The sequence below is a fragment of the Rhododendron vialii genome, chromosome 8a (genome assembly GCF_030253575.1).
Source record: "Rhododendron vialii isolate Sample 1 chromosome 8a, ASM3025357v1".
Taxonomy (NCBI): domain Eukaryota; kingdom Viridiplantae; phylum Streptophyta; class Magnoliopsida; order Ericales; family Ericaceae; genus Rhododendron; species Rhododendron vialii.
In genome coordinates this window covers 12,755,513-12,779,190 of record NC_080564.1, presented here as the reverse complement: position 1 = coordinate 12,779,190, position 23,678 = coordinate 12,755,513, and the positions used below count along the sequence as shown (strand labels likewise).

At 41.3% G+C, this 23,678-nt stretch overlaps 3 protein-coding genes across 9 annotated transcripts; 2 read left to right on the top strand and 1 right to left on the bottom strand.

The window, feature by feature from the left end:
* Positions 1-769: 769 nt before the first annotated feature.
* LOC131336684 (zinc finger protein ENHYDROUS-like) lies at positions 770-4,431 on the top strand. The gene is made up of 5 exons (XM_058372604.1): positions 770-1,248; positions 1,282-1,586; positions 1,973-2,369; positions 2,637-2,800; positions 3,249-4,431. Exons 2-5 carry the CDS (start codon positions 1,451-1,453, stop codon positions 3,998-4,000), a joined length of 1,449 nt encoding a protein of 482 aa, XP_058228587.1. The 5' UTR covers positions 770-1,248; positions 1,282-1,450; the 3' UTR covers positions 4,001-4,431.
* Positions 4,432-6,229: 1,798 nt separating this feature from the next.
* On the top strand, positions 6,230-20,623 carry LOC131336685 (probable protein phosphatase 2C 55). 7 transcript variants are annotated; one of them, XR_009202908.1, is made up of 7 exons: positions 6,230-6,497; positions 7,168-7,844; positions 10,543-10,867; positions 13,518-13,670; positions 16,661-16,953; positions 17,835-17,996; positions 20,393-20,623. XR_009202908.1 is itself a non-coding variant. In XM_058372606.1 (7 exons), exons 3-7 carry the CDS (start codon positions 7,489-7,491, stop codon positions 17,857-17,859), a joined length of 1,152 nt encoding a protein of 383 aa, XP_058228589.1. In that variant the 5' UTR covers positions 6,236-6,497; positions 6,998-7,047; positions 7,168-7,488; the 3' UTR covers positions 17,860-18,145. The 7 variants fall into 7 exon arrangements, 5 of the variants coding, with proteins under 5 accessions (XP_058228592.1, XP_058228588.1, XP_058228589.1 ...); XR_009202909.1 differs by lacking the exon at positions 20,393-20,623 and adding an exon at positions 20,098-20,231; XM_058372606.1 differs by lacking the exon at positions 20,393-20,623 and adding an exon at positions 6,998-7,047 and having other exon boundaries at positions 6,236-6,497; positions 17,835-18,145.
* Positions 18,210-23,264, bottom strand: LOC131336683 (vicilin-like seed storage protein At2g18540). Its single transcript, XM_058372603.1, has 5 exons — positions 22,857-23,264; positions 20,974-21,149; positions 20,753-20,839; positions 19,981-20,280; positions 18,210-19,848 (listed from the first exon to the last, which is right to left on the bottom strand). The coding sequence occupies exons 1-5, from the start codon at positions 23,215-23,217 to the stop codon at positions 18,424-18,426; spliced, it is 2,349 nt and encodes a 782-aa protein (XP_058228586.1). The 5' UTR covers positions 23,218-23,264; the 3' UTR covers positions 18,210-18,423.
* Between the last annotated feature and the right edge of the window lie 414 nt (positions 23,265-23,678).

Sequence of the window (23,678 nt, the reverse complement as noted above, 5' to 3'; positions counted from 1 at the left end):
TGTGGGTGGAACATGTAGAAGAACAAATAAGTATTGGAATGGAAGGTTGAGATTTAAAAGAAGTGCAAGAGTTAATTTTGGTTCAGTTCGGTCCATTTTGATTATTTTTAACTCATAAATGAACCCGAATTGACATTCGAAATTTTTTCAAATTTAAACCGAACCGAACCGAACCGAACCGGCTTACTTACAAAACCGACCGATATTGCAAAAAAATAATCGGTTCGGTCAATTTATTCGGTTAAAACTTTCATCCCTTTTTTTTTTTGACAGTCAAAAAGGGTGAAAGGGGGCGACTAGCGTAGCAACTCCACCCTGAGCGTGACCATAGGGGCTCCCGACCCGTCGTGGAATGTCCGGTTTGAGCCATAGCTATCGTCCGAGAGAACAGGCTGTCACCACGGCATCACCTGGTGCACAGCAACGAGAAATCCCCCTCTCCGGTCCAACTACGGGTTCGAATCAAAGCCTATTAATGGCACCACCGGATACATGCACACATGTGCCTCCCGGGGCTCGAACCTGCTCAATTGTTAAAAAGAGGTGGTGACTCCCACCAACTGGGCTACCACCTCGATGGTAACTTTCACTTTCATCCCTATTAGGTCCAATGTTTTTCTCTCTGGGCAATGTGTACAATAGAAAGTTGGTTGAGTCTACAGTTTAGAGAAAACTGTAGGGCACTGAGTGTAATTCACCTTTCCTTTTTGTTTTCAGTGACAAATTTTCTTCGTCTTAAAAGTAGACGACAAAATTGACGACCGAACACACAAGACTTTTTACTCTCACCGCCCCCTCAAGTCCTCTCTTCTATCTCTCTCTCTCTCTCTCTCTCTCTCTCTCTCAAGTACTACTCCTACTATTTCCCTTCGCCGACCGGAATTGTTCCTCTCCAGGTCTCCAACGCCTGAATCTTGTTCCTGCCCGAAATATCGAAAATTCCCCGGGGATGTAGCCGATATTATTTGATTAGCCGCGGAGCTAGTTTCGGGAAATAAACTGTCCGAAAGGCTCAAAAATTATATCGAAACCTCACATTCCGTGTGCTATTTCATTTCCACTGTAACCCTTTTTTCAATCTCCGACCGTTGGCTGGTACTGTTCTCGCCGGCGGTGAGTTTTCCGGTGGCTATCGCCCATAATTTTTTTCCTGGTCGTTCCCTGTACTTACAGATCATATTGAGTCATGTGTTTTGTTAATTATTTTGTTTGGTAATCTGGGTTCGAGTCAGAACTTGATTTATTCTAGTTTTTTTTTTTTTGATTTATTCTAGTTGGTAGGTGGAAACAGGAAAAAAAGAAAAAGAAGAAACAGAAAAGGCAAGATTGACTGGTAGATAGATATTAGGAGGTTCTGTTGAAACCCTATCAATTTTGTTTTGTAATTGTCTTTTAGATTGCCCTTTTTCGGCTACTATTAATTCTTAGGATAGGCAACAAAGCTTTCCTGATGGCGGCCGACTTAGACACCTCTTCAGCCATGAATGACTCCACGGCTTCGGCCGAAGCTAGCGTCTCTTCATCGGGTAATCAAATAGTCTCGGCGCCGCCGGAGAAGAAGAAACGAAATCTTCCAGGAATGCCAGGTAAAAAAAATCACTAACCCAACTCTTTAAAAACGCATGCAATTCAATTGTTCTGATTCGTTCAATATCTGTACTGGTGGTAATTAGAAGGGTTCACAGCTCTCTGATCCTCATTTTGGACTGGAGCGGACCGGACAGCTCAGATCTCGGCCGCAACTAATCTTAATGGGTAGTAACCATCAGTTACTTCAGATAATTGATTGTGGAGTTACGCGGCCGAGATTTGAGTTGTCCGGTTCAGTCCAAAATAGGATTGTGAATGGCCTGTCTCATCACTGACGGGTTAGTTGAGGTGCACGTAAGCTGGTTTGGACACTCGTGACTCCTAATCAAATTAGGACTGTAGACGATCAATTTCCTAATTAAAATTCACTGGGTTTTGGCAGATCCAGACGCAGAGGTGATCGCTCTGTCCCCGAAATCCCTATTAGCGACGAATCGATTCGTATGCGAAATCTGCAGCAAAGGGTTTCAGAGGGACCAGAATTTGCAGCTCCATCGGAGAGGGCACAACCTTCCGTGGAAGCTGCGGCAGAGGTCGGGGAAGGAGATTCGGAAGCGAGTGTACGTTTGTCCCGAGCCGTCTTGCGTGCACCACGATCCGTCGAGGGCTTTGGGCGATTTGACGGGGATAAAGAAGCATTTCTGCAGGAAGCACGGGGAGAAGAAGTGGAAGTGCGACAAGTGCGCAAAGAAGTATGCGGTTCAGTCGGATTGGAAAGCCCACTTGAAAGTCTGTGGAACCAGAGAGTATAAATGTGATTGTGGGACTTTGTTTTCAAGGTCTGTTAGATCTATTTTCGTTGTCTTGTACTTCTGTTTTTTATGGCTCTTGGCAAGAAAAGAAAAGAGAATCTCACCACTATAAATATGTGAAAACTGAAAAATGATTAGAGATGTGTAAGTGCGATCAGTATTTTGTTTCTCACCATTTCTTGTGAAATTATTATCTTGATTTTCTTACCAAATTACTCTCAATCCTGAGGGGTTATTAGTGTTTTGGTTTTCTGTCTGAATTGACTTCTGTTTTGGGTGTTTGTTTTTTTGAAGGAGAGATAGCTTTATCACACACAGAGCCTTTTGTGACGCGTTAGCAGTGGAGAGTGGTAAAGCGCCGCCGGTTACTTCGTCGCCTCCGGCGTCACCACCGCCACCACCTGCTGTGTCTCCATCAGCTGCTGTGATATCCTCTGTTTTGCCAATCCAAAGTCCAGGTATTTATGGCAAATGACTGGAAAATTTGCACTTCTGTTTTGGGATATTTGTTGGGTACGGTTTAATTAAAGAAAGCAACAACAATCTTCTTGGAGTTTAGTTGTTTTTTGTCTTTTTCTGGTCTTTGTTCTCCCTTGTGTATCCATAAATCTCCCATTCTGAAAGGTAGTAGAAAGGAGAAAAAAGATAGCTTGTTGGTGGAGCTTTAAGATAAGAGTCAATTGCAAAAACAAAAACACAGATAGATTCGAAAGGTAAGAAAGAGGATGAAATGCATGCAGAGAAAGTAGACTCTTGTTGATTCACCTTTAACCTCAAAAACATTGTTCTCTAATGAGAGAAGCTTAACTCTCTATGAATCTCTAACTTTGTATGTGTAGCTTTTTTTTTCTGTAAATACTTTATCCTTTTCTACTTATTTCGCTCTGGCTTCCTTCATAATTCCAGAGTTGACGGAAAATCAGATTCACAGCCAGATCTTAGGTGATGCACTGGTAACAACTGATGTAGCTAGAAGCGGTAGCAACACCAGCAGCTCAAGCAGCAATGGAAGCACAAGCAGTAGTGTATTTGCTAGCTTGTTTGCATCTTCAACATCCTCAGCAGCAAATTCAGTACAGCCTCAAACGCCTGGATTTACCAGCTTAATCCAAGCCATGGCTCATTCAACTGACCTCCCAGCACCATCTCCATCGCCTGAACCCGTTTCTCTCTGCCTCGCCACCAATCACGGGTCCTCGATATTTGACACTGCAGGGCAAGATCACCGCCAGTACGCTCCACCAGCTCCTCCGGCAATGTCTGCAACAGCATTGCTTCAAAAAGCCGCCCAGATGGGGGCGGCTGCAACTAATGCCTCGTTGTTGAGGGGGTTGGGTATTGTTTCATCGACGCCTTCTTCTTCTTCAGGGGAGTGGGGTCGGAGTCAAACTGAGCCGGAGAGTGGATCTTTGACAGCAGGGCTAGGACTTGGGCTTACTTATGGTGGTGGTTCTGGTCTGAAGGAACTGATGATGGGAACACCATCTGTATTCGGTCCCAAGCAGGCAACCCTTGATCTTCTAGGCTTAGGGATGGCTGCCGGTGGCGGGCCTACCGGCGGGCTATCAGCCTTGATGACCTCCATGGGAGGTGGCCTCGATATGGCGGCCGCAGCTGCGTCGTTGGGCAGGGGAGATTTCCGAGGTAAAGACATGTGATGAAGCTCTGAATAGGGGGATGGTGTAAAATAGTGTGCAGGGGCATGGGGCCTTTGGGAAGTTGACGATGTTGATGAAACATTGGTTAGATATGTAAAAGTATTCGTAATTAAAGATGTGTTATTCTATTGCTTTCTTTGGTAAGGGCAGAAGGACCATTGTTTAATATCCCCATGGTTTATAGAGTACATATTAAAGTTGAAGGGATGAGGAAGAAGAAGGAAATCTGGATGTGCCAAGGGGTTGGATCGATTGGGTTAGGAAGAAAACTTCTTGGAGTTTTGTTGTATTAAGCATTTTTGTTACTTTGATTGTGTGTGCTGCGATAGATGGATAGTGGAGGTGGAATCATAGTCAATTTTCCTGGAAAGATGGTACTGTTTTCATCTTTTATCCTTGCGATAAATGAAAATTTTCTTCGCGGTTTGAAATGTTTTTTTCCTGGAAAATGGAGAAATGTAAGAGCCTAAACAGAGAATCGTAGCTTGTAGTATTAGAGAACCAAATGAAACCCAAAGCCTCCAATGTAACGGGGTAAGAAAGTTCTGCGTATATAGTATTTCCTTTCGCTTTCAAGGCTGCAAACGAATGAGCCGTTTACGAACTGTTCAAGAGCTTGGCTAGGTAAGGGTTGGTTCAAGCTCGATTTTTTAAGTTCAGAAAAGAGCCCGAGTCAAAATTTTAAGTTCAGAAAAGAGCTTAAGTCAAAATTTTAGTTGAAATTCAAGATTCGTTTCCTTAACGAGTAGAGCTCGAGTTAGAGAAAACTTTGCTCGAGCAGGCTCATGAACACAAAAATAAATTTTGTAAAATGCCATGTGAGTAACAATTGCTCGAGCAGGCTCAAGTTTTTCGTAGATAGCTCGAACTGCTCATTTAAAATTGGTCGACTTGACACTAACGAGCTCGACTCGACTCGAGCTGAGCTTAATTTCCCATTAAGGATAGTGATAATACCAAAACCGTTTTTGTTAGTACCAAAACTTCAATGCATAAAAATCTTGTACATTACACATGGTACAAGCCTTTTCTACACTAGAGTTTGGCACTAACAGATATAGTTTTGGCATTATCATTGGTAGTGATAATGCCAAAACCGTTTTTGTTGGTGCCAAAACTCCAATGCATAAAAGTCTTGTACATTGCACATGGTACAAGCCTTTTGTGCACTAGAATTTTGGCACCAACAAAAACAGTTTTGATATTATTATTTCCCTTAAAATTTATCTAACAAGATTCCTATTGTATATAAATGCATTATCTATTAAAAAATGTAAGCAATTTTGTACACGGGTGGAATGGAACGGGAGACAAACAATTGGGCGGAAAAAGTATCTCGTAGCCATCGCAAGAAAAATCTTCCATATAAAAAAACAACTTGGTTGAACATGAACAAGCTACGTGAAAAAATCGCATTAGTTTCATGAAGAATATACGGGAAAATAATCATAGGAGTATTAGTTTCATGAGGAATATTCGATTACAGTTGAACATGATGTTAACGGTCCACTTTTTATTGTGGGATCGTGATTTTTTCATCTTAATTATTTGTATTCAAGTAAATTGTTTTTTTAACATAGCCAACTTTTTCCCTACAAGTAGTAAAATAAATTGAAAATTTTTGTGTCTTGGTGTCGAGAGATTTTTCGATCGTCGGATATGTAATTTTTTTTATATTATAAATTGAACGGCCGAAAAATCCCTAAAAACAGAAATAGAAATACGCGACCGAAATCGGAGGGGAGCCGCGTCCCACCATATCTCCACATGGTCCACATGGATAGGTTATACCGACCTCCCCGGTACCGAAATCGTACCGCCGGCCGCCGGTGGGCCGTCTCCGGCCACCGGACGGCCGATCCGAGCCGTCCAAAAATTTTAAAAAAAAAAAACGAGGGGGCCCACGCGAAAATCAACGGCATCCGAGGTGTGTAAGGTGCTTGATCCGAGCACCCTTTTTTCGTGTATATATGTATATTCCCGCGAATATACATATATACACGAAAAAAGGGTGCTCGGATCAAGCACCTTACACACCTCGGATGCCGTTGATTCCCGCGTAGGCCCCCTCGTTTTTTTTTTTTAAAATTTTTGGACGGCTCGGATCGGCCGTCCGGTGGCCGGAGACGGCCCACCGGCGGCCGGCGGTACGATTTCGGTACCGGGAGGTCGGTACCAATATCATTTCTGGGTTTTATAATTTGTTGGGAACTGTTGAAACGGTGAACTTCACTCGATCTTCGTAGATAGAGCCATTAGAGATATAGAGAGAGAGAGAGAGAGAGGTAGGTAGAAGACGACGGAGATACATAGAGAGAGAGCTCCGAAGACCGAAATTAGGGTTCGGAGCTTTCTCTCTCTACAAATTCGCTCCGCTTGGGTCTCCACAATTTGATTAATTGATCAGTCGTTTGTGCCAATGCTTGTGGTTATATTCACAGAGAGAGGGAGAGAGAGTTTTTGGTTCCGATAAACCACAGCCAATTCCTCATCACAGGTGCATTCTCAAACTCATTTTGATTCTTTTCCCATTCTTACACCGTTCAAATTCGCAATTTGAAATAAATTTCAATTTGCATGCTTCGAGTTTGCCTAAACTGGAAACCAGTAACCACACACACACACAGAGAAGTATATCAACTTGAAGATGTATAAGCGTGTCTATTTATGATTGTATCACATAATTAGCAAACTAGACTTCCTTACGGCAGATGGAAAAAATCAACTTTCCTCTAACTTTTCTGTGTTCAGTTACCCAGAAAGTTGTAGCACCAAAACTTTAATTTTCCCACCGGAAAACACTTTCCTGCAAAAGATGTCTTGCCAAGAGAATACACAGGAAATTAAATTAAAATTTTCTTTACTTCACCTCCCTTCAAGGAAACCACTTTTCCTTGAGAATCTTTCTCACACGACATTCTTGACAATTGAACAGACATATTTCCGATTTACCAAAAATAAATTGAACAGACACGTCCCAATTACTCCATGTATCAGATATCGCGGAGTTCTATCCGTTTTGAAGGAAGCTAAATTGGCAGCGGGTGGTAAATATTTGCTTAACGAATACTACATTCATTGGATTCTGAAAATTCAGTTTCTCCAATAGAGGTACTGTATTTGGGGTTCTATTGTAGCTATTAAAATTCCAGTTGGTTTTGCCTCAGGACACTTCTTGCTGTTGTTCTTTTCGAGTTTCTGCAAGGGCACAGCCCATTCGACCTATCATTCAATAGGAGTGCGGTCCAAACAAGGAAGACAGTCATTTGGGATTTCCCGTTGCTCTTTGTTTACAACTGTGACGGCTGTGCTCTTAGCTCTACAACCCAGCAGTGTGCATCTAGCTTAGCAAAAAATTGTCATTTTGTTTTTCAGAGATATCCCCTATAATCGTTGCGCAAGCCTGTTCGATATACATTGTTCTCCCTCTGTCTCGATCAGCAAGATAGGGTTTCCGATATCCAGGGAGTCATCATCACCAAACCGCCATGGCTGCTTCAGGATCAAACGCTGCTACGGGTGATCTTGTTGTCGATAACTTAATCTCAGGTTGTGGGAAGGTTTCAACCTTTGGGAAACCTGTTGGCGTTCATTTCGACTATAGGACTCTTCACAATTGCCGAAAAGCCGGTGTTGGTTTGAAAAGTCACGAAGCAATTAGCAGGCGCAGTGTTTTAGCAGGTTATCATGTTACTCGAAGGTCTGGCAGCTGTAGATTACTTCTTGGTCCAAGCGTCAGTAACTCTTCCTCTCCATGTTACTCTCATGGTGCGGTGCCTGATGTATCATTCCATGGATCGGTGTTTGATGGACAACTTGCGGATTCTGCAGTTTCAGCTGATAAGTATGTTCATTTGTCTTTCCTTTGTTCTGTTTCATCTCTTGAAGTTTTTTTTTTTATGCAAGTTTTCATATGGGAGACCTATCTCATCACTGGTACTGTAATTTGACCTATCATGAACTTTAGTATGCTGTGAAGCAATTGAGGACTTCTACGGGCTCCTGCTTTATTAAGCTCTTATTTTGCGAACAAATAATAATCTGACAGCTATGTAGGAGTATTACTATTCTGCAAAGCACAAGGGACACCATCTTTTGATTTGAAAATTAGAGGTACCCTTGTGGAAAAGGTATTAGGAGTTCATTTGAATGAACCCAGGGGTTAATTTATGCTCCTCTTAGTTGTTCATATACTTCTTATTTCTGATGCTTTGTGGAAATTTTTTTTTTTAATCCTAAAGAAGTTAAAAATAAATATTCTTGCTTTTTATGCATGGCTACTGTGGACCATTTTGGTTGGCTTTGCCTGGGCCTTCATTGGGGCTGCTTTTATGTTACTTGGCCTTATTTAAAAAACTTACAAGTATGTATTCGTTTTACGTATAGGCTTAACATGGATAATTTTGGTTGGCTTGGCCTGGGCATTGGGCTGCTTTAACATACCCAACTTCTGTCTTTATTTTACATATTATTTGACAAGTTTTTGAATTGCTTGTGCTGATGATATTGAAAGGATAATATTAGAATTTACTGCATGGAACTTGATTTTAATCGAATTTATGTAAAAAGAACTCAGAGATTATGATGTACTGGTGAATGATGGCGATCCTCGCGGCGGTGGCGATGCTTTGGTTTTCAGATCCTGCTTTTAGGTTTTGGGTGTTTGGGTGTTTGGGCTTTATTGATGGGCTAACCCCCTTTATTTGGGCTTTTAGGCTTTTTCTGGTGTTAAGGCTGCGTCCCATTTGGTCTGTATTGTTTTATCTGGGCTTCGTGGGCTTTTAGGTGTTGGGCTTTGGCCTTGGGGTTTTCTCCTTGGTTGGCATCTTGCCAATCAAGGGTTTGGGTCTCGGATGGGTACTTGTGCCTTTCTCCTTGCTCCTTTTAGTCTTTGTAATCTTTCAAGGATTAATAAAAAAAATTCGCTGTTAAAACCCCCTTATTTTACTCTGGATGGTATGTTGCTGTTTTGGTTGAACCATAATTGTTTTCTACCTTGGTTTGGCATTGCTGTTAAAACTAAACCCCTGGCTCGGCCTTTTCCTATTGAAGGTGCCAACAAATTTTTTGGCTGTTTGTGCTACGTACGATGTAGAACACAAATGAGTGATAATTTGGGCATTGGTCGGGACTCAGGACTTTAGTTGGAGCATTTTTTTTCTCTTTTGTTTTGCACTTTCAATGATCAAGTAGGTTTATTCTTTGATTGAATCATTTGGATGAAGTAGACTTTTGCTCGGCACCCTACTGTAACCACCTCTTTTCTCTTGGTTCTCTTTCAGTTTAATTACTCTTGCTCGTTTTGCTTAATTGGGAATTTAATCCCACACGTCTAGCTCTTTCCAATATGAGATATATTTCTTCTGCCCATGTAAAAGGCGGGCAACAGAAAGACATGTCATCCCTGTTTCTTCAACCTTTTCCCAGTCATAAATGGCTTGTAACCTTATCTTTGAATCATCAATATCCTGATCATCTTTTCACCATCGAAACCACGCAGCACACATATAAAACTGCATTAGCACGGCTATAAACAAATCCACCGACTATCTTCCTTCGGCTCTCCTTGTATGCCCCATTTAGCTTAACAAGGTACTCAAGCCTCATTCTCACTTCTCAGCTTGTCTCTCTTTGCTTGTGCTTTCAAGAGAACAGAACAGACACCAAAGTATAGTCCAATTCAAGCCTCATTCTCACTTCTCAGCTTGTCTCTCTTTGCTTGTGCTTTCTAGAGAACAGAACAGACACCAAAGTATAGTCCAATCAGGGTTTATTTAGAATACTCCTAAATTTGGTGGTATAGCAATGTACCGGAGTGCTTGGCCAGAATCAGAAACAGACTGGAATCATTGGGATATATCTGTACACCGGAAAACCGTGTCATGGTTATCTGCATTGTTTTGTGCCAGGATGGTATGACATGGGCGTACTGGGAAATACAAAAAGGGATCAATAATGAGACTCAAAACCATCTTTGGTAAGAAGACCCAATATGTCAATAAAGAATTCACCCTTCAATTGGTCGCAGAACTAGCATTTGGTGAGATGACCAGTTGATCACATCTTAAACTAGGAAACACAACGCTAATTTGTGTGTTCTTGTCAAACAATACAGACCTAGACGGTCTACTTTTTGCTTATTTGTTGGTCTATGGGTTAATTTGGATGTCACAATGTATGAAACTTTTCGAGGATTGGGTTTTTTGCACTCTGCAGTATTGTGCTCTATGGGATTAATAATATGACTGGTAACTATAGAAAGAAATAAATGACTGGTATTGGCTCTATAAAGAAGGGAAAACCCAGTGCACGAGGCTACCGCCATTGAGGGGTCTGGAGAAGGGTTGATGTACGCAGCCTTACCCCTGAAAGCAAAGAGGCTGTTTCCGTGACTCGAATCCGTGACCTCCTCCAGGTCACAATGGAGCAACTTTACTGTTGCGTCAAGCCCGCCCTTCTAGTATTGGGCTCTATGGTATAATAAATGACCGGTAACTATACTGAAGTTTCTCCTAATTAATATTGCTTCTTGTCTACTCCAGGAATATTCTAGTTGACACGACCTTGAAACTACAATCAGGATCTTGCTATCTTCCACATCCTGACAAGGAAAAAACAGGTGGAGAGGATGCTCACTTTATTTGTGAAGATGAACATGTAATTGGTATAGCAGATGGGGTTGGTGGCTGGGCAGATGTTGGAGTTAATGCAGGGGTATATGCCCGTGAACTCATGTCTAATTCATTTGCTGCAATTCAAGATGAACCCAAGGGTTCTATTGATCCAGCTAGGGTGTTGGAGAAAGCTCACTCAATCACAAAATCCAAGGGTTCCTCAACAGCCTGCATAATAGCCCTTACACACCAGGTTTGTTGTGCAACTTTACTGCACTAGCCATTTAGGTTGATATCTTTTCTTTACAATACGTCCATCAAACTTTATTGTTTTCACATGGGAAATATGAAGTGCTGTCTCATCATTTCTATTTGTTACTAATAGCCAAAAAGACTCGGAGGGTTGGGGGAAATGCTCCAATAAACACCCGTTATAAAACAAACATCATATGCACTCAATCAATGATTCAGATCACACCACATCTACAAGATGTGACCTGACGACCAGGTCATTCAACAGGTCCCCCCATTTAACCACAACCTTGCATAAGGTGGACCATAAGAGTCATCAGTAATTTAAGTAATTCGTAACCAGGCCGCCAAAAGCCACAACAAACTCCACAATTACATATAGTTAAGCAAAAAATATTCATAGAAAAGGCAAACGTCCGCTAATTATCATTAAGTACCGAGCCATAAGTTTTTGGACTTGTGGCTAGCCACAAAGTCTCGTAACAAGTTCCACAAAAAATCATGACAAACACCACGACTTTCCGTAATAACATCACACATTACTTGGTCACAAAATCTCATAAAACTAGCCACCAATATTCTTATATAAACTACCACTATTGCTTTTCAAAAAAAAAAACTACCACTATGGGTCACAACTTGCTATATCATTTGTACTCACAATGTTTTCAACAAAGATCATTAGTTGAACCATGAATTATCATAACAAAGGGTTCCTTGGGGTTGTTTTCTATTAGGGTTGATGTTGCATATTTCTCTTGCTTATTTGCAAACCTTGAGGGTTTTTGGCAAAATGGATGAAGTGAAGACATTCAGGAGACGGTGGGGGCATGTCGGGAAGGTGAGGGAGGTAAGTGAGGAGGTGGTGGTGGAGGGAAGGAGGGGGTTCTAGGATTTTGGGGAAGGAGGTGGTGGATGGGTGCAAGGATGTAAGATGCCGCTAGAGGTATCTTCGAGGGATTGGGTAGAGTTTGCGCAGAGGGGGTTTGATTGGTAAAGGTGCAATTTTCTTGTACAAAAAACATTGCAATTGTTGAACACTATGACAGGCAGACAGGGCATTGGGACCATAGTTGCATGGAATGTAGGGCTACAAATGCGCTGAGCTGTTTGTGAGCATCTCGGAGCTCGGTTCGAAAGGAGCTCTTTCAAGCTTGATTTGATCTGTTAATGAACAAGCTCGAACCATATATTCTAGCTCATTTGAGAATGAGCTGAGCCCGAGCCACCAATAGCTTGGCTCGGATGAGCTCGCAAGCCAAGTTTTATAGATTGAGTTGGCTGGACTCGGTGCATTGCTGCCAAGTGTCACCATTGCGGGCAACTTCATTTGAACTTGAAGACAAAGGAAAGTGGAAGCATTTATAGCAAAACAAGCGGCTGGTGAGTCCCTAGTTTTGCAATGTGGCCCATGTGGGACATGTTTCCAGGCACCAGCAAAAGCAAATGAAAGGTTACTTGCTTCTACACCAATCCGACATCGAAAAATTGTAAACAATTGGGTATACTCTCTCTATAAATAAGTAGAGCACCCTATCATGTCCTCTTATGCCTGTCAACTGCTTGGCTATTGAGCTTGGCAAGTTGAGCTCGAGTAGAGGTTTAAAACTCTGAACTGAGCTCGAGCTTAGATTTTACAGCTCGTTTCAAGCTCGAGCTGACCATTTTTTTGGCCAAACTAGCCTGAACAGTCCAAAGCTCAACTCGGCACATTTGCAGCCTTGACGGAGCGAGAGCTGCAGCGGGTGTGGGAGAGGGGGCATAGTTGTCAAAGGCGCACCTAGCCGCAAGGCGAGGCAAGGCCCACCCCCAGCGCCTTGCATGACCCAGGCAAGTCGACTTGAACAAGGAGCGAAAAGGCGACGAGGCGACAGAAGGCATGCTTCTTACAAAATTGATCACAGCCGTAGGATTTTGTTGTGATAGGTTAAAACTATCACCTTGGCCGTCAAACCTAGCTGTATTGTCTGGATGACAGTGGTCCTTTGACTCCTTTCATGGTTTTGACTTTTTCTTGAGACTGAGTGGAAATTCACTTTTGTGGTTTAATCTGCATTGATCTCTACTGACATTCACTGAGTTTTAAAACTAACTTTTGGGATCTTGAAAGAATAACCTTTTCTTACAGTTACTTAGGCGTTGATTTCTAGTCCTGTTAATGTAGCCTAGCTGAAGTCTCCACACTTGTCTGGGTAGAGTGCATAATGTAGTATACTGGTTTGTTCTGGGTTGCATCCCTTGCTTGTTTTGCATGACCTGTTTGTTGCTGGTGCAATGAAAGTCATTTACTAAAAGTGAGTTCAACTTCAACCTGCAGTTTATTATCTCTTTCGAATTTTTAGTAGTCAAATACAAAGTGCACTATTAATGGAAATTCTAGTTGGATTAACCTACAGCAACAACAATTCTGATGTTCGACGCATCCTTGAACAGTCTGAGTTTCTCTTTAGTCCTCATTTTCTATTCAGAAATTGAATTCGAGTTTGCTTTGTTGATTCCTCCTAGTAGTTAACTTCTGTAAATAATTTTTCAAAGTGTAAATGTTACTCAAATTTGGAAGTCTAATGGAAAATAGTTTTCTGAAACTGTGCTAGCGTATTTACATTTTCTCATTGTTATTGATTGATATATTTTTATGTGTTTTTTCTCAGCAGAGCCTGCACGCCGTTAATCTTGGGGATAGTGGATTCAGTATAGTCAGAGAGGGATGCACCATCTTCCAATCTCCTGTGCAGCAGCATGGCTTCAATTTTCCTTATCAATTGGCAAGTGGCAGTGAAGGTGACCAGCCAAGTTGTGGTCAGGTAGGTTAATGTTCTGCTTCAGCTTATACTTCTTTAAACTCGCGTTGGTGGTATTTGTTATGTGAATTTGTTGTCAGTTGTCTTCACGATAGTCTGAGATCCATGTTACAAATATGAGAATTTCTGCATACCACACCAGTACCGTTAAGGATTCTGCTTCTTCTAATGCCTGTTTCATTTACGAATTGGCTAGCAATAAGGCTTATCAAAAGCCCATTCTCTTCCTTCTTTGGCATCAACTATAACTTTTTTCGACCCATGAAATTGCTGTGCAGTGTACTTTTTGTTTCCCTTTGTAGGGAAATAGGTATAAGTTCCGTTCTGTTACTGCTGTGTCTTGTCCTTCCCCGGTATGTTAAGATAAATGTGGTTTAGATGGACTCAATAAAATAGGTAACACTTTCTTTGTACAAGTGTGCTTGAACGAGCATTCCTATAAACTATGATTCCAAACTGATGTAGGAAAACTTTGGAGAACTTGTGTAAGTTGCCTGGAACTGGTAATTTGGCTGTTTTGTAGTTCGTATTCTGAATGGAGTAAGAAGCTTTATAAATATAAAGTCCTGTCTCTCTCTCTCTGTCTCTCTCTTGTACGTGGAAATGTGAGAAAGGGGGACGGAGACCTGGTTTTGGTTTGACCTGCGCGTGGCTCCGTTTTGTTTTGACCCGGGAGTTATAAGTATATAACCCGCGTTTCTCTTCTCCCTTTTTGTGGCCGTTGGATGAACTCCAATGGCTACAATTAGAAGTCCTTATATAAGCAAAGTGAGGGATCCCTCATAGGAAGGGGACTATATATATAAAAAAAAATTAGATGGAAAGACACTCAAATCAGATTCTAAGGTTTGTATATGAAAGAAAACTGGTATGCGGTTGCATGTTTCTAAACTGATGCCATTATTATCTGCTCCCTGGATTATGGTTTGGGGTTCAAGTAACATGATTCAACACCAAAAGTGGAAAGAACATGGTGTAACCTATTTTGCTTCTTCCACATCCTGCTATAAACCTGCCATATACCCTTGGTATGACAAGTGCTATTATGAAGGGCAGGCATAGGGAAAGGGATGGGGTTTATTGGGACCTAATAGGATTTGGGTTTATTGTTCCATGGTGTGAATCCTGCCGCTTACTATTTGGCTTTGCCATAGACCAAGAATCAGCACTTGTCAATAACTTGGCTGGATTTGAGAAAGAAGACAAAATTACAAATTAAGGAGAAGCATCCGGGATTGCTCCTATAGTTCCTGGAACTTCATCTCTGTTTGCATGCATGTGCGTACGTTCACTAACTGCTTGGGATCTATTCTCTTTGTTGTTTGTGTATGGTTTATGACGAGGAATTTTCAAGTAATTTGTCCTTATTAATTATAGCTGCAAGGCTGTTAGAGTCGTCAAAGTAGTTAATGACGAGCCATCTGTTGGTCCGACTCCTATTAGCATAGCTTTGATTTCAGGAGGATGATAAATTGACATGTCTGCAATTTATGCATATTGTCAGAAAGTTGCACATTGCTTATCAGTTATGTTAGGATATACATTTGCTCAAGCTTTTTAAGTGTTATATTCCACCAGAACCCAGTTATAACCCTTACTGAATACCAAAGAAAGATAAATATCTTCTCCTGTGTCAATTCTAAACTCCGGATGTGCTGCCCCCTTTCAAGACTAGGTATTTCAGTATGTCAAGTGCGGTTAGGTGTTATGTTCATGACGTGTTCGGTTGTGGATAATCACAAATTATGGCTCTTTCATCTCCCTTGGTTTCTCTATCATGCTTTGTACATTATAATTGTTCCAGCCCAAGTCCAGATTTATAAACAACAGAGGAAATTCAGGAGCCAAAGTATCCTTTTGGTACTTGTACATACTGCTGCAGCATATTTGTCCACTAGCGAATGCCCGTTTGATGTAATATTGCTTCAATTGACAACGCCAACTAATAACATCAATTACTAAATCCTGATCAACGAATCAAATTTAAATCCATCAAATTTAACATGCAAAATGGAAATGAACCACCAAAACATGTGTTAGATCTTTAAAAAGATTTAGCCGCAAGAGTATTCCCAAAAAGAGAAAGACTAAAGGCACACAAGTAAAAAAGTCATGAACATGTATTTTTCGCTCCCTTGACATTGAGGTTGCTTTCTTTTTCCATTGTAACTATTCATGTTCTAGCAAATTTTCCAGTACCCGGAAAGCAACCAGGCCCAGAATCTGATCTTATGCCTAGATAACTACATAATACACAAAGGAGTTCAAATAGGAGATGGTTAGGCCCCAATAGTTGGCCCAGATTTCAGCTTCCAAACTTGAGATGCATGTGAACTTGTTGGAGTAACCAAGGAGCCATTTGCCTTCTCCTGTTTTGAAAACATTTGTCCATGACTGCATGTTCGGAGTCACATGAGTTAGCTTCGAACTGCTGGTTGTTTAGGAAAATGAACCATGACTAATTTTGAGATGAGTAAGTTTAGACATACCAAATGACTGATCAAGTTAATAGAAAAGGTAGGTCTAGCAACTGTCGGGTTTTGTCTCTAAGCCATAGTTTTTTGTTTTTTTTTTGGATAAGGGTCTCTAAGTCATAGTTATGGATTCCATACCATAAGGTCTGGAGCAGGAGATATTGATGGTTCTCACGTGAAAGTTACTTGTTTCATGCCTTAATTCTTCTATTCTGATTAGTTGAAAACAAAATAGAATGGGCAGAATAATCCCTAGAACATGGGCAATGATAGGTGGCCTCTTACTTTTTTCTCCCTAGTTCCAGAGGATGCCCAGGATATAGATGTATAGTTCTTAGTACCTGTACCAGGCCTAACTCAGGAGGCATCCTTTTATTTTGTCTTACTCTCAAGTATTCAGAACTATTATTTGTTTGGTTTATATTCTGAATTATTATTTGTGCCGAGAGTATATCTGAGCTTTCCCACTGTATAAAAGCTAGATAACTAATTCACCTTACCTGGGATAACTGTGGTCAGGTTTTCACAGTAGCTGTTGTACCTGGAGATATTATCATAGCTGGCACAGATGGGTTATTTGACAATTTGTTTAGCAAGGAGATTGATACCGTTGTAGGTGATGGGATGAGGGCAGGGCTGGAGCCCCGGGTAATTGCTCAAACGATTGCAGCTCTGGCACGCCAGAGGGCTTTGGACAGGAGCAGGCAAACTCCTTTCTCTTCTGCTGCTCAAGATGCTGGGTTCCGTTATTTTGGTGGCAAACTTGATGACACTACTGTTGTCGTCTCTTTCATCACTAGCTCGGCCACTATGTGAGTTCCACTGCACCAGTTTTGCTGCCTTTGCTTTTGTTTTCCATATGTTGTACCTTGTTTTGAACACCTTGTTTTGAACAGGATTACAAGCCATTTAGGTTGCATGTTTCGCGCCCAAACCTGATGTAAATTTTTGTTTCAAGTAAATTTGTAGTATTTACATCAAATCTCTTTAGAGGAACAGTGCTGAAGTTAGTAGTAGTAGTATGCACTTTGAACCCAACCTCTTTGGAGGAACCGTGCTAAATTTAGTAGTAGTTGTTTTATGCACTTTGAACCCCCAATTAATGAGACTATTTCAGGCGACTTGAGAATATTCCGTACTAGTATTTTATTTTCTGCCTATACAGGTTTTAACTTAATACACCTTTAAACTCGCCTGTTTTTACTACACGTTGAGGTATGAGAATTGAAAAGAGTAATCCGGTAAAATCATAAGTTTACAGACGGTGCCCCGTAAATACCCTATCCTGTTGTGTTTGAAGTGAATTCAGTTCTATAATTTTTTGCTTTTGGCCTTACAAAAACTCAGTTTTGCAGATTATAGATAGTGGTTTGTGTCAGCGTTTGCAAATCTTGATTTCTGATTTCATAAAAGAAGACTGTGTTCAAGGAGAAATGAAACAATGTTTCCAAAATCCGAGGGTCCAGAGAACAATCTTCGCTTAAAACTGACTTGAGAAATGACTATGATGAGTTTTGGGATTTATCAAAACCGCTTCTAAGAGTTTGAAATATGGTTCTTGAAAACAGCTACCAAATCAGCCGGCATTTTTGGACTCTGTTTTAAGTGAACTCTTCTTAATTGCCGCAGTTCCGTTATACTGTATTTTCACAAGCTCGATTATTTCAAGGAACTTGGCATATTTTAATTACAGTGGGCAGGTAGAAACTGAGAGCTGATGGATAAATGTTGCTGCATTTTCTCTCCTGCAACGCTTCTTCAATTCCTTGGCAGCCAACAGGACAGAAACGTTTCCCTGTTCGTAGGAGATCAACGGCCACCAATTTACTGGTGCACGCCAAACAAGACAGGCCAAGTATTTTCCTTATCAATCAACTTCACATTTTGATTTTTCCCCCCCTTGTACCATAGTCGGAAATCCATGATGTTCATTTCTAAAAGCTGTATATATATATATATTTTTTGATAAGTAGAATTGCTGTCCTATAAATAGTTTTTTGCTAATGAGACTTCGTCACAGTATGTGGCTACATGGTGAACTTCCTCTCTCAAGGCCAGACAGTAATATGGTTGCACAAATACACAAGCATGAACATTAACATGGATCACAAAGCTTATTACACTAATGTTCCTTTAAAAACCAAAACACAAGCTGCATACTAGAAAGGGGTTTAGATTTGTTTTTTTCCTGCTAAAAACAGGGGTTTTGATTTTATTCCTCTACTTACATGCATGAGCAAAGCATCAGATGGGTTTGGTGGGGAAGCAAATTGAACACATCATTAAACCTTCCAGATTTTCTTGAGAACTCTTTTTGGCTCACTCTCACTACCGCCGCCCTTCTCCTTTTCCCCTTGCTGCTGCTCCTCTTTCTCCTCTCTCCTGGCTTCTTCCTCTTCTTGTTGTCTCTCCCTCTCTCTTCTAGCTGTTTCTTCTTGCCTCTCCAGCTCTTTCCTTTCTTGTTCCCATGTTCTGGCCTCTTCTTCCTCCCTCTCTGCTGCTTCTTGTCTTCTCCTCTTTTCCGCTTGCTCTCTCTTTTGTTGCTCTTTCCTTGCCTCTTCCTCTTCCTCCTCCTCTTGGGATTCCTCTTCCTCTCTTCTTCTAGCCTCTTCCTCCCTTCTCTTTGCTGCCTCCTCTTCTTGTCTTCTCTCCTCCTCCTTCCTCCTGGCTTCCTCCTCCCTTCTCTTTGCTTCCTCTTCCTCCTCCCTCTGCGCTTCCTCTTCCTCTTGTCTTCTCTCTTCCTCCTCCTTCCTCCGCGCTTCCTCTTCTTCCTCCTCCCTCCTCTTTGCTTCCTCTTCCTCTCGTCTTCTCTCTTCCTCCTCACTCTGCGCTTCCTCTTCCTCTTGTCTTCTCTCTTCCTCCTCCTTCCTCCTCGCTTCCTCTTCTTCTTCCTCCTCCCTCCTCTTTGCTTCCTCTTCCTCTTGTCTTCTCTCTTCCTCCTCCTTCCTCTTTGCTTCCTCTTCCTCTCGTCTTCTCTCTTCCTCCTCCCTTCTGGCTTCCTCTTCCTCTCTCTTTCTAGCTGCTGCTTCTTCCCTTCTTCTGGCTTGCTCCTCCTCTTCTCTTCTCCTTTCCTCCTCCTCCTGCTCCTCCTCACTCCTCCTCGCTTCCTCTTCTTCCCTTTTTCTAGCTTCTTCTTCCTCTTCTTTTCTCCTCTTCTCTTCCTCCTCCCTCTTTGCTTCCTCCTCGCTCTTCCTGGCTTCCTCTTCCTCTCTTCTCTCCTCTTCCTCCCTCTTCTTCGCCTCCTCTTCTTCTCTCCTCCTAGCTTCCTCCTTTTCCTCCTCAATCTCTTCCTCCATTTTGCTTTCTTCTTCCTCAGCACAAGACGTGCATTCCAATATGATTGATTCCCCCTGTACAGCCAAAAGCCGACTAATCGTTGTGTTGGTGACATTAAAGGATGCCGCCACAATGTCCTTGTCCAAAGTTTGAAGAACAGACGCTTTTCCCACTAGAAACTGCGGATGATTTTTCTTTGTTGTTGTGCTGAATCCCACGAAGACGAGGGAGTCATCGTTGAAGGCCATTTGAGCCATCGGGTGGAACCTGGGTACAACGAAAACATCTCCTTCTTCAACCCTGAACCTCGTGTTTTTGCATTCTGATTCACTCATTGAGCTAGAACAAACCACCCGAACTATCCCCCGGCCTTGTGTTACTATAGATATCTCACTTCCCATTGGATTCCAGTGCGGCCCCATCATCGACCCCTGCTAAGAAACACATTAGTAAAACAACAATACGTTTTTAGATGCCACTTCTATTTTCTAGATGTACAATGCTATAGCTCTGTATGTTTTGATCACAAAAGAATGGAAACAAATGTATTTCCAGTAACTTACCTTGGTCAAGTTCACCATGAGGAGACCAATATTGGAGCCCCTTAGTGCAGGCAATTTTTTCTTGGTTACCATTAGGCTCTTACCATTACCATTCTGGAAATCTGGTTTTGCTTTCAGGATATTGAACGTCTTGGTCTTTTTATTGGGGATCTCGAATATGCTATTACCTTTGCTCCCCAAAAGTGCATTCATGAATTGAGCTTCGAACTGCCACAATTTGCTTCCTTTTTTCGGAGGCGCATGCACTATTGCTTGGTGGGTTGTTCCACTTCTTATTTCTTCTATTACTTCCTCCGTGACCTTTAGAAACCACATTACATCATTAGACATTCAATTGGTAACAGCAAAATTACTGGCACAAGTACTAGTGAATACTAATATTACAAATTTATTGCTAGTTTATCTTTGTTAGGCGATCGGTGCCTGCTATTCTTGGTGAAAGTGGTGCATTTTTTTAATGGCTTTTGAATAAGATAGGCATTTTCTAATTATACAAGGCCGGCAACGTTTGATTCTGTTGCACATTGTAAAATTATCCTATAATGCTTATCACCAGTTGGGTGTCGGAAAACCATGTTATGGTTATACAGTTTGTAGGACAATTCTTCACCTATATGATTTCACAGCTACATCTTTGTAACCAGTAAGTTATCCTGGTAGTGGTAATTTCGTCCCCGTTGATACAAATACAGACCTGTATAAAGTTCTTGTGTGGGGACTCTACTTTGCATAGCAAAATTTGAAAGAGAGAATTTCAGGTCTGGATAATTACGTTAAAAGCTGCTTGGAGGGTTTTCTCATCAAAGCCAAGGACCAAGTCGGGAATGCTCGAATATGCTGCTGCCCCCACAGACGGTTCCTGCAGGGGAATTGTCATTTTCCAGTCACACTTACCCACCATTCAAAATAGTGGAAGGTTAAATAACCCAAGTAAACAGCGGCATGGAAATAGAAAAAAGAACACAGAAACAGTACTGGTTAGCTAACACATACGTGCAAATCTTGGATTGAGTTGGTGAAGAGAGAATAGATTCTAAGCTTCTGTCGTTCCTGTTCTAAGTTGCTCTGCAAGAAGAATACACTCCCTGTAGGCAGTCTGTAGACATCGCCTCGTTGTAGATTTACACGTCTCATTTCATCTTCATCAACCCAACTCAATCTCCCACTCCCTGCACCCAACCGACAGACACACCGCCCCAAAATAATCAGGAAAAATTCAAGCACTAACTTTTGAACGCAAAAAGGGGTAATGAACATTCAATTCTGCCCTCATTGTAGTATAAAAGATGACCCAGCCACGGGACAGGACAGGAGAGGAATTTGGTGTAGACAATCACACTGTATGACGGATTCTATCATAGTTATGTATACAAATACATGGAGGGAAAAGTAAAAAGTAAAAGATGCTACTTCATTCATTGTAATTATGGGTGCAAACAAACCAAATCGATCCGAACCCTATCACGCTTGGCTCGGCTCCATAAAATATTGGTTTGGCTCGAGTTCAGCTCGGATTCACTTTGAGACTGAACAATTGAGCTCGAGTACGTCTCGTCTAAAATTTTTGAAGCTCAAGCTCGGCTCTTTTAAAATTTTTGAAGCTCAGGCTTGGCTCGTAAATGCTTGTTGAACCCAAACGAGCTGAATTCAGGCTCGAGTTCTATAATTTTTATTCCATCGCAACATATCAATGTTAACTATCATAAGCCAAACATGATCGACAATAATCTTATATGATGTCTATATCAATATATCCCACTAAAATATTATAAACAAATGGTTCTCCAAGAAAAGATTATTATTTATATTACATTCATGAGTCTAATCTAATCGAATACTCTTAGAATGAAGCATGGAATGCGCCTAAAAATGAAGCCTCCCAAGCTACTTCGATCATTTCTAGCCCTAAATCTCAAGTACTTTTTCCTTTTAGCTTTTCCCTTACCAAATCTCCGTAAATCCGAGATTCCAATACAGCTTAATAGAATAGTGTGACTGGTCTTGAATGGTTTGTTTGAAAAATCCCGCGCAAGTAAAGATAATGATGAGAAGCTTCATGCAGTCTATTGATCATGTCGCTAAACTCTCTGAGGACGATATATTATACTTGTACGATCCTGACCTTGAAACGTGGCTAGTAGGTGTTCGTTCTACTGTAACAGGCCAGTTATTGTATTTCTTTAAAAAAAAATCTTGAATTTCTAAAAAGACGTTGGGCTGATAATAAGCTTATTTAACGTGAATTTTTGTAAAGAAATTTTATAACTACAAAATAAATAAGTAGGAAATTTACTTTCACAATCCGTTTTGTCCAAGTCCAAGTGCATTCCATTTTTTGTCTTCATCATTGTAAAATTAAAAAACTACCCTTCATACATTTTTCCCTTCACATGAAAAGGGTAATCCTGTAATCTCACATAACTACAAAATCAAAAAAGGAGTGCATTTGGAGGAAAAAAAAAATGGAGTGAAAATCAATTCCCAAATAAATATTGAAACGTGGCTAGGATAGATGCTGGACTCATCCGCCCCTTTGCCGTGCTTGTTTGTTTGGGGACAAGACAATGCATGCAGGTTCAATTTTATTCTGATCTCTTCATTTCTTTGGAAATGTAGGTTCAATTCCAGTCGATCACTTCAATTATTTTCCAAAAAAGAAAAAGGGGGGGGGAAGGGACAGATTTCAACTAATGGTAGCAGGGGTTTAAGTTCAATGAGAAAACAAATAGGAGAAACATTCCAAACTTTGGGCGTATTGAGTTTATCCGATCGCTAAATTTAGGGCTCCTGAATCAGTTGATTGATGTGGCCTCGACATCCAGTTGTCAAAAAAAAAAAAAAAGTTTGAATAAAAACAATACTACATGAGTACCTACCTGTATGGACATAGAACACCATATCTCTGTGAAGAAGTACAGGAAGAAATAGTGCGTTGGGCTCCAAGGTGATGAACTGAAGTTGGTAACGCCCTCTTCTTCTTGTTGTTGTTGATCCAATATCGCTGATTTCAACGGCCGAGATCTCCCCATATTCTGTCGAGACAAGTGACTCCCTCTCGTCTTTCCTCACCAATGACCCCACAGTAGTCCTTGAAACACCCTCATCATGATTATCATAACCATTCAAAGCTGTTACATAATTTGCACCACCCACAATTACCACACTACTCAGAATTTGCAAGCAGAAGAACAAACTTATCATCAGAAAGGGAAATGCTTTCTTGATCAACATTGTCATATGGAGAGAGAGAGAGAGAGAGGATCTGGTAAGTGAGTGAGAGAGGAGAGAGTGGGGGGTGGTTTCTAATGGGAAAGGTAATTCATTCCAGAGAGGGAGCGGTACGTGGCTTCTAAGTGACACGTTTTCATGTAAAGGATTCCCACGTGGAGGGTGAGCAGGTGAGATCAGTTCGATTGTTGCATGCAGCTTTGAGAACTTCTTCTTCTTTCTTTTTTCTCCTTAATAAAATGGGAGTGCCGGTGCTCGGTCACCTCCGGGGTTTCGTCAGAGAATATTATCTCGTCACATTATGTTACTATCTGAAGGAGGCCTCGTCTCGTTTACGTTGGGACCGAAGTTAGAATTTCATTATGTGCGGGGCATTAAGATTATGTTCAATAAAGAGCTATAAAGGACTCGAACCCGAGCCTCGTCCAAGTTCGAATTTTCACTTGGGTTTGTTTTGTCTTCTCTCGATT

Bases quoted from the DNA above. Each gene is read 5' to 3' on its own strand.
- LOC131336683 (XM_058372603.1), bottom strand. From the start codon at position 23,217: ATGACAATGTTGATCAAGAAAGCATTTCCCTTTCTGATGATAAGTTTG. The intron at 21,150-22,856 runs GTAGGTACTCAT...GGTTGGGTGCAG, and splicing joins GGTGTTCTATGTCCATACAG to GGAGTGGGAGATTGAGTTGG. The intron at 20,840-20,973 runs GTATGTGTTAGC...ATTCCCCTGCAG, and splicing joins ACTCAATCCAAGATTTGCAC to GAACCGTCTGTGGGGGCAGC.
- LOC131336685 (XM_058372605.1), top strand. From the start codon at position 7,489: ATGGCTGCTTCAGGATCAAACGCTGCTACGGGTGATCTTGTTGTCGAT. The intron at 7,845-10,542 runs GTATGTTCATTT...TGTCTACTCCAG, and splicing joins TCTGCAGTTTCAGCTGATAA to GAATATTCTAGTTGACACGA. The intron at 13,671-16,660 runs GTAGGTTAATGT...AACTGTGGTCAG, and splicing joins ACCAGCCAAGTTGTGGTCAG to GTTTTCACAGTAGCTGTTGT.
- LOC131336684 (XM_058372604.1), top strand. From the start codon at position 1,451: ATGGCGGCCGACTTAGACACCTCTTCAGCCATGAATGACTCCACGGCT. The intron at 2,370-2,636 runs GTCTGTTAGATC...GTTTTTTTGAAG, and splicing joins TGTGGGACTTTGTTTTCAAG to GAGAGATAGCTTTATCACAC. The intron at 2,801-3,248 runs GTATTTATGGCA...TCATAATTCCAG, and splicing joins TTTGCCAATCCAAAGTCCAG to AGTTGACGGAAAATCAGATT.